Raw genomic sequence first — 17,478 nt, 5'->3', positions numbered from 1 at the left:
CCATATCCCCACTTTTCCACCTTACATAAAAAATAAATAAATCAGTTTTCTCCCTCTTAAACTTTCCAATGCAAAATGAAAATGGCTGTCCTAAACATTGTGGCTTGGACTATATCTATTTCTTTCCTGGAAATGACCATCTGTAGTGGATTAAAAACAAACAGTACAAAACAGTTTGTTTTGTACTGCCCCCGGGGACATTATATGCTGGACATTTGATAGCTTGGTGAAGTTCAAACCCCCCTTTGGCGGTGAAGCTCACAGCGTGTGACCTCGGGGGCAGCTGCTGCCTCTCAGCCTAACCCACCTCATAGGGCTGTTGTGGGGATTAAATGGGGAGAAATGTGTACATCTCACCTTGAGCTCCTTGTGGAAAAAGTTGGGATGTAAGTGCAATAAATAAAATAAAGACAATAAAAGCAAAGTGATAATTAAATATTTGTCAGCGGCCGTTCAAAAAACACCAGCATCCTGGCACTGGTAAGCTGGAAGAATCATTCATATCAATGGACAACCTGATACCTGTTTTGGGAGCTGGTGGGGGTTGTTAGGTAACATATGTCATATAACTATATTCATGTGTTCCATTCTTTGCTCCTCAAAACCCTCCCTATTCCCCCCCCCCCAGTTGTGGTAATCCTGGTGGTGGTGGTGGAAGGAAGGGATATTTCTCCCCCACCCAGGCATTTGATCTTCCTCGCGCACAAGCACTGATCTGCAACAGGAGGCGCTTCTAGGTACCTTTCAAGGAGTCTCCTACCTCCACTTACAGATGCTGCCTGCATCTTCGTAGACTGTGACCACACATGCTGAATTATGCAGGAAGCCATATTCAATTTGCTAAAAGCAGGCTGGGACCAGAAGCAGCTATTTATTTTGCCTCCCCAGACCCCTCTCCACAAGCTTGCAGTGATGATCATTACATCCCCTCCCCTAAGTATTTTTAATCTTGATAACTGCTGCCTCCCAGGTGCTGGGGGTAACCAAAGACCGGCTTTCCTCATCTCCTTTCAAGGAAACATGAACTGTGTGGGCTCTCTTTTCATTCAGAGACTTTCCAGGGGATTAGGAACCCCAACTCATCAAGGTTCACAAGGGCTGCAAATGGGATGTTTGAGGTGTCTGGTGACCATAGAGGCTGGTAGGGTTCTCAATGGCTTCTGGCCATGTTGGCTGTGCTCTGCCTCCACGGTAGCAATGTTTCTGAATACCAGTTGATAGAAACTATAGGAGGGGGAAGAGCTGTTCTTGCACTCAAATCCTGCTTGCTGGTTTCCCACAGGCATCTGGCTGGCCACTGCGCGAACAAGATGCTGGACTAGATGGGCCCCCTTTTGCCTGATCCAGCAGTCTCTGCTTATGTTCTTAGTCTGGCTTTGTATATATCATGACCAACGGATGCTGGTGGAACCATCTTCTAGTCTTGGTATCTGTCGGAGCATTTGTGGCCCTCCAGATATTCCAGAAGCACAACTCCCACCATCCCTAGCCATCAGCCATGCTTGCTGGGGCCTGATGGGAGCTGTAGATCAACAGTGATTGGTCCATTGCAGTGGGGTTGGAATACATGACCCTTTGGGTCCATGCCAACTCTACAATTCTATGAGCATCTGGAGGGCCAAAGATTCCCCACACCAGATTTAAGGTGACTTAACTGCATTTTTAAAAAGTTTGCCTAGAAGGAAAGAGCAATGGGGGTGTGCTTTTCCTTACCGAATTGGGGTTCAAGCCCATGTTCGCCTCAATGTATGTCTCTGTCTTTGGCTCAACGGCAAGTTCGGCTTCTAGAATCTTCTCCACAGGCATGTCCTCATTAGCGCTGCTCGTGGATTCAACCTCATTCTCATTGCGGTCCTTCCCACGCTGCCTCTCCTCTTGGACAGCTGCGGGGAGGGGGTTGGAGCCAACAAAGGCAGAAAAGAAGGAAAAAATATGGAGGAAAATGGATCAGTGGGTGGAGTCCAGCAAGAAAAGCATTTGTTCGTTCCTTTATTATTTATTCATGTCATAAAATTTATGCACTTAAAAAAAATATCAAAAATCCCTCAAAGCGGTTTACAAAACAATAAAACTGTCAACCACTATGGCATTTTAAGACTTTTGAAGAATTAAAACAACAATAAACTAAGAACAGATTAAAACTGGCATCAATTTTCCAATTATCTAGGTAGGCTTGCCTAAAAGAAAATGTTTTTAGCAGGCCCTGAATACAACAAAGATTGCCTGGCTGGTGGAGTCAAGAGGCAGGGAGTTCCAGAGTATAACTGCCGCCACACTAAAATATGGAGTTATTACAAATGTGGAATGGGTCTCATTTGAAACCTGTAACAGTGCCAGTTCTGCGATCTTGCAGTTATACTGATCCCAAGTTGCCACGGACTTCATCTACTAAAAGTAACACCTTGAAGTTGGCCCAGTAGCAAATCGACAACCAGTGCAGATCTCTGAAAACAGGTGTTATATGCTGACAGGGTCTCACTCCTGTCAGCAATTGCTACTAGCAATTGCACTGGAGAATTCTGCACCAATTGCAGCACAATCGCTGACAGAAGTGAGATGGGTTCGGGAAGTCCTCCAGCTTGTTAAGACCATGAGGCCTAAGCTCTAGGAAAATTTTCTCCAACGTGATGCCTTTCATATGTTGTTGGACTCCCCTCATGCTCAACATGTGAAGGGTGATGGGGGTTGAGGTCCCAACTGTATATTGAAGGCACCACACTGGGGAAACCCACTCTAGGTAGTCCCTTCCATGCCCCCAGACCTTCAAAGGAAATTATGCCAATATTTGCCCGCTTGCTTAACACCATATGCATTTTATCAATATATGATTCTTCCTTTCTACCATATGCAAACTGGAGAACCAGGGTGGTACAGTGGTTACAGTGTCAGGCTAGGACCTGGGAGAGACCAGGGTTCAAATCCCCGCTTGGCCAAAATACTCACTGTGTGACGTTGGGCCATTTACTGCCTCTCCGCCTCTCCTACCTCACAGGGTTGTTGTGAGGATTAACTGAGGAAAGGGGAAGAACCAGGTGCACCACCCTGGAGCTCCTTGGACGAAAAGGTGGGTTATAAATTCAGTAAATAAATAAAATTTTAGATAGGTCTTAGGACACCAGACTGGAACAATGCAACTGGTGGAACTTGCACTAACAGGCACTGCAGAATACACATTCTGCATCTTTAAGAACTTGATATTTTAGTGTGGCAGCACCAATGCACTTTGAAACTCCCTGATTCTTGACCTCAGGCAGGTGCCTTCACTGGATTCTTTCCAGCACCTGCTAAAAACATTCTGATTTAGACAGGTGCGTCCAGATATATGGCTGTGTTTTAGTCTATTGCTAGTTTTTTTAAAAAAAACTATTCAATTCTCTCCCCCACTAATCATTTGATTGTTTTATTCTTCTTGTGAACCATGTTGAGGGTTGTTGTTGCTGCTGCTGCAATCAAAGAAGTATAAATTTTAGGAAATAAGTAAGCAATCTGCTTCTTTTTTCTTCAAATGCTGCGTGCAAAACCTGGAAAGTGGGGAGGTGTGGAGGAACAGCATTGACCCTTCAGAGTTACAAAAGAAACTTGCCTTTCACCCCTCAAAGCTCTCTCTGCAATGGCACTGCCCCCAGATGTTCCTGACTCCTGTGTGTCACTCCTTCCCAACCAGAGCTGGGCTTCTACGTATAGAAAAATGCTTCCAGGATTTCCAATCGCCAGAGCCCTTCCACCAGAGGGCTTTCCTTCGGAGGCACCTTTCCATATTATAACTACCACCACCCACTGTATCCACCCATCATTACCTCCAAGAGTCAGGGATGACAGCAGTCCAAAGAATCCTTGGTGTCGAGAAAGTGGCTAGAGAGAATTTTTTTTATTCTCCCTCTCCCATAACTCCTAGGCATCCAGTGAGGCTGAATGTTGGAAGACTCAAGACAGAGTAAAGGAAAGTCCTTCTTCATGCAGCGAGGAATTATAAACTATGGTATCTGCTAACATATGGCATAAAGGATGGCCATCCAATCCGGATGGTGCTGAAAGGCAAATTCATGGAGGATACAGCAATCAGCGGCTACTTATCATTGCCACCAATAGTTGGGGACAACAGTAGTTCGAAGCTTCGCGAAGGCACAGTGATGGCACTACATCAGCACCCTCCAGGCAATGCATATGATCTGCACATAGCCCTTTAATTAAGGCGGCACTCATAAGCAGCAAAAAAAATAAAATAAATAAATAAAAAATGACAGGGATGTACCACCAAGCAGTAAGATTACCCTACAAAGTTCTTTTGCGTATGCTTGCATGATGGGACAAAAATACAGTGGTGCCTCGCAAGACGAAATTAATCCGTTCCGCGAGTCTCTTCGTCTTGCGGTTTTTTCGTCTTGCGAAGCACGGCTATTAGCGGCTTAGCAGCTATTACCGGCTTAGCGGCTTTAAGAAAAAGGAAAAAAACTTGCAAGAACTTGCAAGATGTTTCGTCTTGCGAAGCAAGCCCATAGGGAAATTCGTCTTGCGGAACGACTCAAAAAATGGAAAACTCTTTCGTCTTGCACATTTTTCGTCTTGCGAGGCATTCGTCTTGCGAGGTACCACTGTATGCACGCGTTGCTTTGCAAATTCTTTTCAACGCCGCAAATGCACAGTGAAATAATGCAGGAAAAGAGGGGTAAAGGACTTGTGACAGAGCTTGCTTATTTCCTCCTCCCACTCCATGTTTTCCTTTTGTGCCATATCTTTTCAGATTGCAGTCCTGGTGCTGGAGGTCTGCTTCGTTCGTCTGTAGTGATTTGTAAGCCACTTTTTAATTTTTAAATTTTTTTTGGCTGAAGTGTGTTACGGATTATTATTATTTAATTATGAACAAGTAAATAACCCTTGACTTGCCGATCAGAAGGTCGGCGGTTCAAATCCCTGTGACGGGGTGAGCTCCTATTGCTCGGTCCCTGCTCCTGCCAACCTAGCAGTTTGAAAGCACGTCAAAGTGCAAATAGATAAATAGGTACTGCTCCGGCGGGAAGGTAAACGGCATTTCCGTGCGCTGCTCTGGTTCACCAGAAGCGGCTTAGTCATGCTGGCCACATGACCCGGAAGCTGTACGCCGGCTCCCTCGGCCAATAAAGCGAGATGAGCGCCGCAACCCCAGAGTCAGCCACAACTGGACCTAATGGTCAGGGGTCCCTTTACCTTTTTAAATAACCCTTCCTCCAAAATCAGAGGGGACACCTCCTCTTTGAAGGGATTCCCATGTACCCTGCCTCTCACCCTAATACTCTGTACTTATCAGTTAAACGCTACAATTCCAGATTCCCTCTGGGCCACCTCTGGTAGGTCAGGATTTCTTGGTCCAATTGGGAGGCATTTAATCTGAATTCATTTACTTTAAACAAACAAAACAAAACAAAAATTGTATCCGAGAGGTAATACAATAGCCATCTTCTAATATCTAAAAGGGCTGTCACATGGAGGATGGAGATTGTTTTCTAATGCTCCAGAAGGGAGAACCCAACCAATGGATTCAAGTTGCAAGAAAGAAGATTCTGACTAAGCAGTAAGAACTGTTTGACAGTGGAACGGTCTCCTGCAGGAGGTGGAAGCAGTTTTTAAGCAGAGGCTGGGTGGCCAACTGTTGTGTATGCTTTAGTTGAGATTCCTGCATTGCAGGGGGTTGGACTAGATGACCCTGGAGGTCCCTTCCATCACTACAATTCTATGATTCTATGCATCTGAAGCTAATCAGGCTTCCAAAACTGGAAAGGGGAAAAGTTCCATGGGGGGGGGGGGAGAATCTGGCCTGGCGGAACCAGGAAGAAAGAACTGGTTTAGCTCTGGGCTTGTTTCATCTTTACACCTCCAGATATATAAACATTCTCTTTTGCTGCTTAACAGCTGGTCTAGAAATATTGAAATGGGAATAATACCTTGTTCTTCCTGCCTTCCAGGGAGTCTTGTGGGCCGGGATGGATGGTGCTCCATCCCTGTAATAGAGTAAAAATTTTGAAATGAAACATCGCGGTAGTAAATGATCCTGCTCTTGCTGCTGCTGTTTGACATTATAACTATCCAAAGTATTATTCTGGATTATTATTATTTTCCGAAAGCGCCATCCACAAAGCATGGCACTTCACCTGTCAAAAATGATCCATTAAAAACAGAAAAGAAAAGAAAAACAGGGGTCAGGGTCTGACAATGTTTATCCAGCTTGCAAAGGGTTTATTTTATTTGTTTGTTTAATTTGTGTGCCGCCCTTCATTCAAAATTCACAGGGCGGTTCACAACATAAAAATACAATGCCTAGAATGAGTTTTTACTCAGCCCAGGAGTGTGGCTGTTTAGAAGCCTCTGTTATTTTCCCTCTGAATTCTCTGTCCCTATGGACAGCTTTCTAGAACAGACAAGCCACTTTCCAATGGTGTCAAAGGGAAGGCTGCTATGTACTGCAAATAATCTTATTGAGCTCAGAGTAGGTAGGTAGACACCGCCTGGTCATGGTGCTTGAGGTCCAGAGGCCTCTTTGCTATGGCATCATTCCCTCTCCCCCCTCTTCCAGAATCTTTGCTGGGCAGAATCAGGACACACGCCCTTTCTACAAAAGCTCAAGGAGTTGACAGGAACTCCCTCCGTGGGGTTTGGGGGATCCTGAGATCAACCAGTTGCAAAAGATCAACCATATGCACTAATGACAATCTTTGCCTCAGTATGTTTTACCAACAGAAATGCTTAAAAACTGAGTGGTAGTCATCATTATTAAAGGTACAAGTGTGGTGTAGTGGTTAAGAGTGGTAGCCTCGTAATCTGGGGAACCGGGTTCGCGTCTCCGCTCCTCCACATGCAGCTGCTGGGTGACCTTGGGCCAGTCACACTTCTGTGAAGTCTCTCAGCCCCACTCACCTCACAGAGTGTTTGTTGTGGGGGAGGAAGGGAAAGGAAATTGTTAGCCGCTTTGAGACTCCTTAAAGGGAGTGAAAGGCGGGATATAAAATCCAAACTCTTCTTCTTCTTCTTCTACAAGTGTGGTGTACTGGTTAGAGCATCTGACTGGGGCCTGGGAGACCCCACTGCTAATCTCATCAACTCATTGAGTGGCCTTGGTCTAGTCCCTGTCTCTCAGCCTGACCTACTTCACAGGGCTGTTGTGGGGATTATATGAGGAAGGGCAGAACCATGTAGGTCACCTTAAGCTCACTGAAGGAAAAACTGGGATGTAGGTGCAATAAATAAACAAAATGTGTGGCAAGTTGTCCTCCTAGCCTACATGTTGTCACCTGCTTTGCTTCTAGGGATCTGGTGTGTGTGTGTGTGTGTGTGTGTGTGCGCGCGTGCGTGCGTGCGCGTGCGTGCGTGCGTGAAAGGACAGCCAGAATCACCATAGACTTCAGATGTGACTTTAAAGAACTGCAACTTTAAGAGTTTCCACTTCAGCTTGCATTTTCCTCTTCCCTCCCATTCCATTTTTCTTTGCATGCTGTGTCTTTTTAAATTGGATGCTTAAAACTGAGCTTGGCAAGTCACCCTGGGAGCCTTTTTTGGTTAAACAGTGGGGGTTGCATGTTATAAATAAATAAAATAAATACAATAATAAAAAATCGTACTATACCCATCCCCCACCACATGAGGAATCTCAGGCAGATCCTGCAATATGCCAAGCACGTGCCTGTAATGAGCTCTGAGCCCCGGACCCTCCTCCCTAAAACTAGAAATTCTGTGCATATTTTATTTCAGGGAGAAAATCCCCACTCCAAAAGGCTTTCTTTCTGAGTCAGACGGCATGCATCGCAAACATATAAGAGGATGTGTTATATATGAAAAATGCACAAGAGTGTGTCATGAGTGGAGGAGTAGAAGGAATGAAACAATGCAGACATTAAATCTATATTGATCTATCTCCCTATATACATAAAAATGGAAGGATGTCGTCATGCTCTGCAGTTCACATTGTCACCAAAAGGTAGCAGCATGATAAGCAGTGGGCAGGCAGGCGTGCAAGGAAGCACCTAGACTGAACAGAGGAGGGAAAGCACTTCACACAGCAGTGCCCCATATACGTAAGTGTGTGTGTGTGTAACAGAAAACCATATTTTTCTGGCCCAGCAATGGGTCTCTCCCCAACACAGCACCCTACTGGATATTATGGACTACACAACCCACTAGCCAGAGCGAGCGGCATCATATAATGCTGTGGACAATGGACGCACAATTGTTCACCATGGCCCTCATGTTGTACTGTTGAGATGGCTGAAGCTGATGGGAGTTACAGTCCAGAGTGCCTGGAAGGCACCAGATTGGCATGGGTTGCTGTCAGCTCACTTAGCCCCTTTCTCTTCCCTCCCTCTCTCCACCCAAGATGCCAGACCAGCTGCCTCTGAAACCAGCCTGCCTGCCATGGACAGCCCTGTGCCTGCATCCAACTCATTTGCTAAAGGCCAGCGAGCAACAATGGCAAGATGACTCAGGGATGGGTCATTGTGCAACCACCTCCTTCCAAGAGCACAAATCCAAGAGAGAGTCATTCCAGGATAAACAGGGGAAAGAGGCTACCGTAATTCTAGTTCTGTGCAACCAATCCGTAAAAAAACCCAGGGAAACGGGACGATTTCAGGACTGTGGGGCAAAGCCATCCGAGTTTCTCACATCGGGATGAATCTGCCCACCAGCTCACTCTGCTTCTTTTGCTCCAGACTGCATGCATTTCTACATTTCTCTGCGAAATGTTCATGCCATAACCCTGTGTGTGCTTCCTGCAAAGTAAGCAACTGCTTCATGTGATAGGATTTGCTCTTAAGTAAATACATGACTGCAGCATTAAGAATATCAGAAGTGTACATGTATTTTGCAATTGCAGGTATACAATTTTCAGGATGCAGTGGCATTTTCATTTACTTGTTTATTTAAGAAATCCACATATAGTACTGCCCTTCATCAAATGATCCTAGGCTTGTTTACCAACATCTTTGAAGCTTGAATGCCTGCACTCATTTATCTGTCAGCGAATTCCAGAACATTCCTTAGACAAAAACAACAACAGCTGAATAAAGACAGTGCTTCTGAGCATAAGCAGACTGCACTTCACTCACAAACACCCGCTTCCCCACTCTGAACATACTTACTGAGCAACCGCATGTCTCCCACACAGACTGAAGCATCACTATTGGGGTGGGGGGGTGGGGGGAGGGAGGAATTAAGCATTTACCCCACAGGCTTAAGAACAAGCCCAAACATAAATCCTGTTTTTGCTCCACATGACAACCCCTCCTAGCAGTGGCACATGAAAACACAAGAAGTGCCTACTGGATCAGGCCAATGCCCCATCTAATCTAAGCCTCTTTTAAAGCCATCCAAGTTGGTAGCCATCAATGCCTCCTGTGGCAGTTCCGGAGTTTAACCAAGTACGTTCATTTATTTCCCTGGAATCTTCAAACATTCACTTTCTTTGGACACTGAGAGAGGGAGAAAAGCTTCCTCCACGCCATGCATAATTTTATAAACACCAAGCATCTTTTCCTCACTTTTTCACCTGCAATTCTGACGTTAACTCTAAATTATGGCAATGCAAAAGCCAAAAGCTTTTATCCCTCGCCACCCCAACATTTTACATACCATATTTTCCGCTCTATAAGATGCACTTTTCCCCTCCTAAAAAGTAAGGGGAAATATGTGTGCATCTTATGGAGCGAATGCAGGCTGCGCGGCTATTGCTGAAGCCAGAGCAGCAAGAGGGATCTCTGTGCAGCGAAATTAGCAATCCCTCTTGCTGTTCTGACTTCTGGGATAGCTGTGCGAAGCCTCTACAGGGCAACAGGAGGAACACTCCCCCTGCCCTGAAGAGGCTTCGCGCGGCGAAACCAGAACAGCAAGTGGGATCGCTGCTTTTGCTACATAGCGATCCCTCTTGCTGTTCTGACTTCACTTCGCTGGAAAGGCGCTGCGCAGAGAGGGAAAGCTGCGCAGCGCCCCTTCAGCGAAGCAGGAGGAGAAACAAAGCACCTTCCGTTTCTCCTCCCGCTTTGCTGGAGAGGCGCTGCGCAGATTCAGAATATTTTTTTCTTGTTTCCCTCCTCTAAAAACTAGGTGCGTCTTATGGTTGGGTGTGTCTTATAGAGCAACAAATACGGTACATCTTTCTCCTTCCAGGCAAACAATGGGCATACTCCTGACACAAGGACACATTTCAGCCACCAAAGGCACCCCAGAAGGGGGCAGCAGAAGGCCAGTGAGGGTGTGTGGCTTGGAGAGTCCCAAGGGCCAGAAAAGAGAGGGCCACAAGGCCATGTCTGGTCCTCAGGCCTGATGTTCTCCACCCGATGGAACCTCTGAAAACCAGATCATAAAGTCTTTGCAGACATAGAATGGAAGCATCATGGCTCAGTGGTTAAGAACATCTGCTTTGCATGCAGATGGTCCCAGAATCAATTCCCAGCAGCATCTCCAGGTAGGGATGGGAAAGAGACTCCCTGCCTGAAATCCAGGAGAGCCACTGCCAGTCAGTGTAGGCAGCACTGTTCTAGATGAACCAATGATCGGGTTCGATACAAAGCAGCTTCTTGCATTCTGATTGGCAACTGAAGGGATAAGGATGCTGTGTTAGGCAGGCTCTTAAGTCTGGCCCAGGCAAGGCTCTGCTTACAGCCAACCTTGTTCCACATTTGACTTGCCACCTAAGACCTGACATCACCCTCCCATCATATATATTCTTGTTTTGTTTTCTGGGGCCCTCCACACTTCCTTCCAAACACCCTTCTGTCCATCACCTTCCTGAGAGAAGAGTTTGACATTTCCAGCAGCTGCACGTGCAAGTCCTTGAATAACTCCACAGATCAAGCACGACAGCTTCGCTTGGTGCTTAGGGCAATGCAGAGAAGGATGCTCGGGAGAGCTTGCCTCTTGCAGGCAGGGCAGAAACACAGGATGTGCAGGAAGGTGGGGAAACAGTTCTTTGAGTGCCTGTATTTAGCTAAGGCGGCGGGGGGGGGGGGGAGTGAAGCAAAGCTGAGAGCATCACCCCCCAAAGCTCTGCAAGGGTACCCCTATCCTGCTCTGTCCTTCACATCCCAAGCCTAAGATGGACACGGTCCTGGCCAGTGTTAGAAACTCCCCAGGTGCCAGGCACATTTTGCAACTGGCGCGGATCCAGTCATGGCCATGGGCAGATCTCTGGTTGCCGGGTTGGTGACCGATGTCTCCATCTGGCTGACCCCTCCAGCTTTCTTAAGTGGGTAAGCGCAAGAGCTTATTTATTGCATTTACATCTCACTTTTTTCTCTAAAAAGTACAAGACTCACTCCCTCCTCATTTAATCCCTACAACAAGCATGTTAGGTAGGTTAAGAGGCTGCAATTGGCCTCAGATCACCCAGTGAGTTTCATAACTGAGTGGGGATTTGAACCCTGATCTGCCAGGTCTTGGTCCAACACTCTAACCAATACACCACACAGGCTTCCTAGAGTACTTCTGCTATGGGGCAGCTATATAAATTAAGCAGACCTAAATACGGGGAAAGCAAAAATGTCACTTAGAGAAGGATCTGAAATATTTTCATTGAAGCTTGGGTTAGTTTTATTCTGGATTGTTCTATCCATGTTTTAATGTGTTGCAAACCGCTTTGACAATTTTTTCCTTTAAAATGTAAAGCAGTATAGAAATGGAAGTAACAATAGAAATGAAAGTAGTAGTAATATTAGTAATGGTAGTAGTAGTGGCAGTAGTAGTAGGAAGAAAAAGAAGAGAAAGCCTATTCAAGAAAAATGGCATCTACACATTCCATGGCGATCATATCCTAGGTTTAAGATTCCACACGGTGATTAGCTTATATATCTGAGTTTCTCCTAACACTGGTCCTGGCTCACTTGACAACTGAAACTACCTTGCAGGGTAGCTTAAGCCAATGGAAAATGAGACACTGGTAAGTTACAGAAAAACTCCCAAGTTGCAACCCCATTCTGCTGCGGAGTTTTTTCTAACCTTTCTCCCTAATATAGTATTTCAAAGCAGGGGGATTAAGAACATAAGACATCACAGTCACCAACCAGATGCCCTGATGGGCAACCCACCCACAAGCAGGACGCAAATACAAGCGCTTTCTGCCACCCTGTGGCTTCCAGCAACTGGGATTCAGAAGTATTGCTGCCTCAAACCATGGACAATCACGGCTAGTAGCCTGCTATAGTATTCCCCTCCATGAATTTGTCCAATCCTATTTTAAAGCCCTCCAGGATAATTAGATTCACATTTAAGGCCATCCAAGATTAATATATGGGATAACATTTTTTTAAATGACAACTACACTCCAACTTACAAACACATGAGAACCTAAGACCCCTTCCATATCAAATGCCCACCAAGCCAAATGTCCTGCATTACAACAGCCCTCTCCCCACAGTGTGTTTTCCAGCCATTGGCATTCAGAAGTATTAGTGCCTTCAACTGTGGAGGTAAAGCATTGCCACCATGGCTAGTGGCCACTGGTCACCTTATCCAACATAAATTCATCAAATCCTCTTTTAAAGCCATCCAAATGTCGCTAGTCCTCACTGCGTATTGTAGGAGCAAACACCATAGTTTTCACTATGCACTGCATGAAGAAGTGATTCCTTTCGCATGTCACGCATCTCTGGATATTTGGCTTCCTCTGTGTTCTAGCATTGCCGTAAGCGGTTCAACCCAGAACCCTGCCACCTAATTTTGGATCTCACAAAGTCTTGAGCCGCCTTCTCGCCTTACCTTCCCGCTTCATGCCCATCGCAAGACACTTTTGGTACCGGCAGTACTGACACCGGTTCCGCTGCCGCTTGTCGATTAAGCAGTCCTTATTGTCCCGGCAGGTGTATGTCAGGTCCTTCCTCACTGTCCTCTTGAAGAAGCCTTTGCAGCCCTCACAGCTGTACACCCCATAATGTTTACCTGGGTACGGGGACAGAGAAAGAGCAACAATACGGTGATAATGAGGCTAACTTGGTCATGAGGTCGTGCGCATAGTTAAAAAACCCATGGAGCTGAAGCAGGAAGTTGGAAGAGTGCCGCTCTATCCCATTTTCTCTTTTAGCTCTATGGGCTTTTCCAGGCTCAGGAGGGGTATAGGATTCAGGTATGTCATTGATTGCAGGAAGGTTAGAGAATATTTTTATCTATTAAATTTATATACCACCCTTCAACCAAGGATCACAGGATGCTTTACAGTATAAAAACACAGAAATACATAACATAAAGGTAAAGGTAAAGGTACCCCTGCCCGTACGGGCCAGTCTTGACAGACTCTGGGGTTGTGCGCCCATCTCACTTAAGAGGCCAGGGGCCAGCGCTGTCCGGAGACACTTCCGGGTCACGTGGCCAGCGTGACATCGCTGCTCTGGCAAGCCAGAGCCGCACACGGAAACGCCGTTTACCTTCCCGCTGGTAAGCGGTCCCTATTTATCTACTTGCACCCGGAGGTGCTTTCGAACTGCTAGGTTGGCAGGCGCTGGGACCGAGCAGCGGGAGCGCACCCCGCCGCAGGGATTCAAACCGCCGACCTTTTGATCGGCAAGCCCTAGGCGCTGAGGCTTTAACCCACAGCGCCACCTGCCACATAACAACAAGCAAAAACAATAGCCCCCCACAGGTTAAAAAGCCATAGATTGTTTAATTATCCAAAGGCCTGGGAGAAGAGGAATGTTTTTGCCTGGCACCTTAATATAGGCAACGAAGGTGAGCCTCCCTGGGGGAGCATCCCACAAATGGGGAGACACCACAGAAAAGGCCGGTTCTCAGGCTGCCACCTCTCATGGAGGAGACACACAAAGTAGTAGTGATTACAGAGTCTGGGTTGGTTCATATGGGGAGAGGCAGTCCTTGAAGTATTGAGCCATTTAAGGATTTATAAGTCAAACCCAGTACTTTGAATTGGGCCCAGAAACTAATTGGCAACCATTGCAGTCAGCCAGGATTGGCATAATATGTTCAAGCCATCTTGCCCCAGTGAGCAACCTGGCTACTGAAGTCTGCACTAGCTGAAGTTTCCAAACCATTTTCAGAGGCAGCCCCATGTATAACACATTGCATTAGTCTAACCTGGAGGTTAACATAGCATATGGCCACAGCTGGGCCACCAGCTGAAGCTGATGGAAGGCATTCTGTACCACTTAGGCTACTTGAGCCTCAAGCGACAGCAAAAGATCCAGCAGTACCCACAAGCTACATGCCCGCTCCTTCAAAGGGAGTAACCCCATTAAAAGCAGGCAACCTCCCAGCCATCCGGTCCAGGAAACCGCCCCCTAACAGTGCCTCTGTCTTATCAGGATTGAGCTTCCGTTTGTTGGCTCTCACCCAGTCCATTACCATGGCAAGACTAGAAGCTTGGCTTGTTTCAAATTTATTCAGAGGCGGGGAAGAAAGATAAGCTAAAGTGATACAATTAGTGTTTAAAAAGCCCTTAAGAATTTTGGGCCAGTTTACCTACAAGATCACCTATTCCACGTTGTAAGAAATGGATTTTTGTGTGTGTGACAGCACCTAAACTTTTAACCCTTTGCCTCTTAAGTGAAGGCTGGGGCCTTAACAGTACTCTTTTCGGGGCTTGCTAAAATCCCATTTGAGTTTGTTATTTATAATTTATATATTATATATTTATAATTATTTATTTATAATTGTTATTTCAACCTTTCAAATTTCTTAAATGATTATCAATTCTGCTTAGGGACAATTTTATAGTTTCATCTTTTTGCATACTGCAATCAAGCAGTGTATAAATTTTGTGAAACAAATAAGTACAAATTAATCCCTAATTCGGTGTAAATTAGTTCTGATCTTTCTTAGCATAGAGCAACTCCCAAGCTAACACTCATTGCTGCCCCACATATCCTGCCTCCCCCTGGAGGGTGTTTGAAAACATTGGTGCTACCTGAAGATCTGTCTCCACAAATGGCACATATGTGCTTGGTGAAGGAGGCCATGGCAGATGATGGGTGCACTGGAACTTTGAGGACCCCGTTGATTCCCAACGGAGGCTTGATATCTTCTGTGCTGCTGACAGGGTTCATTGGAGAATTGAGCTGAAAGAGAAAAAAAGGAAACAGGAGGCATCAAGCGAGAGAACTATGCATAGCGACATGTAGGCAATGCACTTCAAAACAGCGGACTGCTCTTCAACTAACTGTGTAGCACAAAGGCATACCATATGTGTAAGGTAAACGTAAAGGGACCCCTGACCATTAGGTCCAGTCGTGACCGACTGGGGTTGCAGTGCTCATCTCACTTTATTGGCCGAGGGAGCCAGCGTACAGCTTCCGAGTCATGTGGCCAGCATGACTAAGCTGCTTCTGGCAAACCAGAGCAGCGCACGGAAATGCCGTTTACCTTCCCGCTGGAGTGGTACCTATTTATCTACTTGCACTTTGACGTGCTTTCGAACTGCAATCCCAGGATAACAGCTGTGAGAGCACAACCTTGACATTTAAAAAGACTAAGAAACCTGGAGCCCCTAGGTCACTCTCAGAATGTACTCTATGCCGAAGATAGATCTGAAACCACATCTATCCAAATGTTCCAATAAGTACAATACTCCAAACTAGTTCTGAATAAAGGGCTGATTCAAACAGGAATGCAAGAAGCTGCATTATCCTGAGTCAAACTGAGAGTTGATCTAGCTCACTGCAGCTTACACTGACTGCTAATTCTCGACCTCTCAGCTCAGTTGGTAGAGCATCTGAATCGGTCCCACCTCCCTGCAGAGGGGAAGGGTTGTGGAGAAGTCCAGTTGCACCAGGAAGTAATCGGACCATGGGACTTCTTTTGTTTCGCTTTTGCTTAGTGTTGGATCACCAACATCCATAGAGGTGAACACCAAGTCTAAAGCCTATCCGCGACTATGTGTTGGGCCAAACTTATTCAGGGACAGCCCCATGGAGGCCATGCTTTCCATGAAGTCCCAAGCGGCCCCTTGTAAGGTCGTGTTGGCGTGGATATTAAAATCCCCTAGGACAACCAAACTAGGTGTCTCTAGGTGAACATCCGCCACGACCTGAAGCAGCTTGGGCAGGGAATCCTTGGTGCAGCTGGGAGGTCGGTACACAAAATGGAATCCTATACTGCCCAACGTCCAGAACATACACTTAGAAATTGGGTCTTCCCAATAGGATGCTTGGTGCAAGCTAATGACTTTCTAAAAATCACTGCAACCCCTCCTCCCCGCCCACATGACCTAGGTTGTTGTGCATAAGAGAAACCTGGTGGACAAGCAGTGGCAAGGACAGGCCCATCTGCTTCATCCAACCAAGTCTCTGTTACACATGCCAGGTCAAGTCCTCCATCCATGATCAAGTCATGGATGGCAGTGGTCTTGTGAACCATTGACCTGGCATTGCAGGGCCAGGTAGATGGAATTCAGGGCAGGCAGACTTTATAATGCTGCCCCAGCAGTTGGACCACGCCCACCTGGGGCAGCAGCTGTTCCCACTTCTTCTGCCTGCCCAGGGTCCTGGCCCCTGCAGTACTCTCTGCAGTCCTCTTTGCTTCTGTAGCAGCCACAGCAGCAGCAGTCCTCCAAGTGGGGGAGACAGCAGCCCCCCAACAACCACAGCGGCAACAGGAGGAGTCTCTGGGTGGGGGAAGATGACAGCCCCCTTCAACAGCCACAGCAGCAGCAGGAGAGTCTCCAGTTGCTGGAAACCCCAGAAGGGGGGAAGGGCTCTTTGTTCTCAGGTCCTGCTTGTGGGTTTCCCATATGGGGCATCTGGTTGGCCACTGTGAGAACAGGATGCTGGACTAGATGGGCTCCCTTTGGGCTCATCCAGCAGGACTCTTCTTGCATTCTTAGGTTTTGTTTAGGGAAGTGTGGATTGCATAGGTTCGCCTTTATCACGAAGCCAATAAAATCTCTGCCGAATTCGGCATGCACGTATATCAAATATCTATCTGCCCCCACCGCGGAGTCACACATTGAGATCCTGCAGTGGTGCCCCTAAAGAAGATGTGTGGCTTTTCTGGAAGCCATCCCAGCCACACTGGGCTTCCCCCCTTTCTAAACTTCTGAGATCAGCACTTTCTGTTTCTCTCTCCGCCCAGTCCTGTCTCCGCCTGAGGACTGAACCCGCCTGGTGCAAAAAAAATTTCCTGTTGCAAGTTGGCTGCCTTGTTTCCTCTCTTTATTTTGGCAAGGAATATGTGGGCGTGTGTTTTTTTTTCTTTCCATGGGGGAAGGGAAACCCAGTTGCTTCTTTGCAAACTGCCTGGTGATCACCAGCTCAGAGGAAGAGCAAGGAGTAGGGGTTAGCCTTGCTAAAGTCACAAGTATGTTATTTATCTCAGCGTGGAAGAAAAAGATTCAGCTAGCATTCACATAGACCTTTCCTGTTTAATTGTTATTATTATTTTACTTCATTTCTATTTCACCATTCCTCAAAGGAGCTCAAAGCATGGAGTTGCCCCTCTCCATTTTATCCTGACAACAACCAGTATAGGATCATATAATTCCAGAGTTGTAAGGGTCATCTAATCCAACCCTTTGCAATG

At 46.4% G+C, this 17,478-nt stretch overlaps 1 protein-coding gene across 7 annotated transcripts in view; it reads right to left on the bottom strand.

Annotated features, from left to right (window-relative positions):
• RXRA (retinoid X receptor alpha) overlaps window positions 1–17,478 on the bottom strand; it is a 128,291-nt gene that overhangs the window by 16,676 nt on the left and 94,137 nt on the right. For 5 of the 7 annotated variants that reach the window (XR_013834680.1, XM_079961360.1, XM_079961361.1 and 2 more), the window contains 4 exons: window positions 14,870–15,020; window positions 12,715–12,894; window positions 5,919–5,975; window positions 1,714–1,883 (listed from right to left, as the gene is read on the bottom strand). Coding sequence is in view for 6 of the 7 variants with exons in the window: in XM_079961360.1 (XP_079817486.1) it covers window positions 1,714–1,883; window positions 5,919–5,975; window positions 12,715–12,894; window positions 14,870–15,020 (558 nt within the window). In the remaining variant the exon portion in view is untranslated. The remainder of the gene's footprint in view (window positions 1–1,713; window positions 1,884–5,918; window positions 5,976–12,714; window positions 12,895–14,869; window positions 15,021–17,478) is intronic. The other 2 variants (XM_079961362.1, XM_079961365.1) reach the window with 1 other exon arrangement.

The sequence above is a fragment of the Podarcis cretensis genome, assembly GCF_951804945.1.
Source record: "Podarcis cretensis genome assembly, chromosome: Z".
Classification (NCBI taxonomy): Eukaryota; Metazoa; Chordata; class Lepidosauria; order Squamata; family Lacertidae; genus Podarcis; species Podarcis cretensis.
The sequence above is the reverse complement of the archived record's forward strand: the minus strand, read 5'-3'. Positions and strand labels throughout refer to the sequence as shown.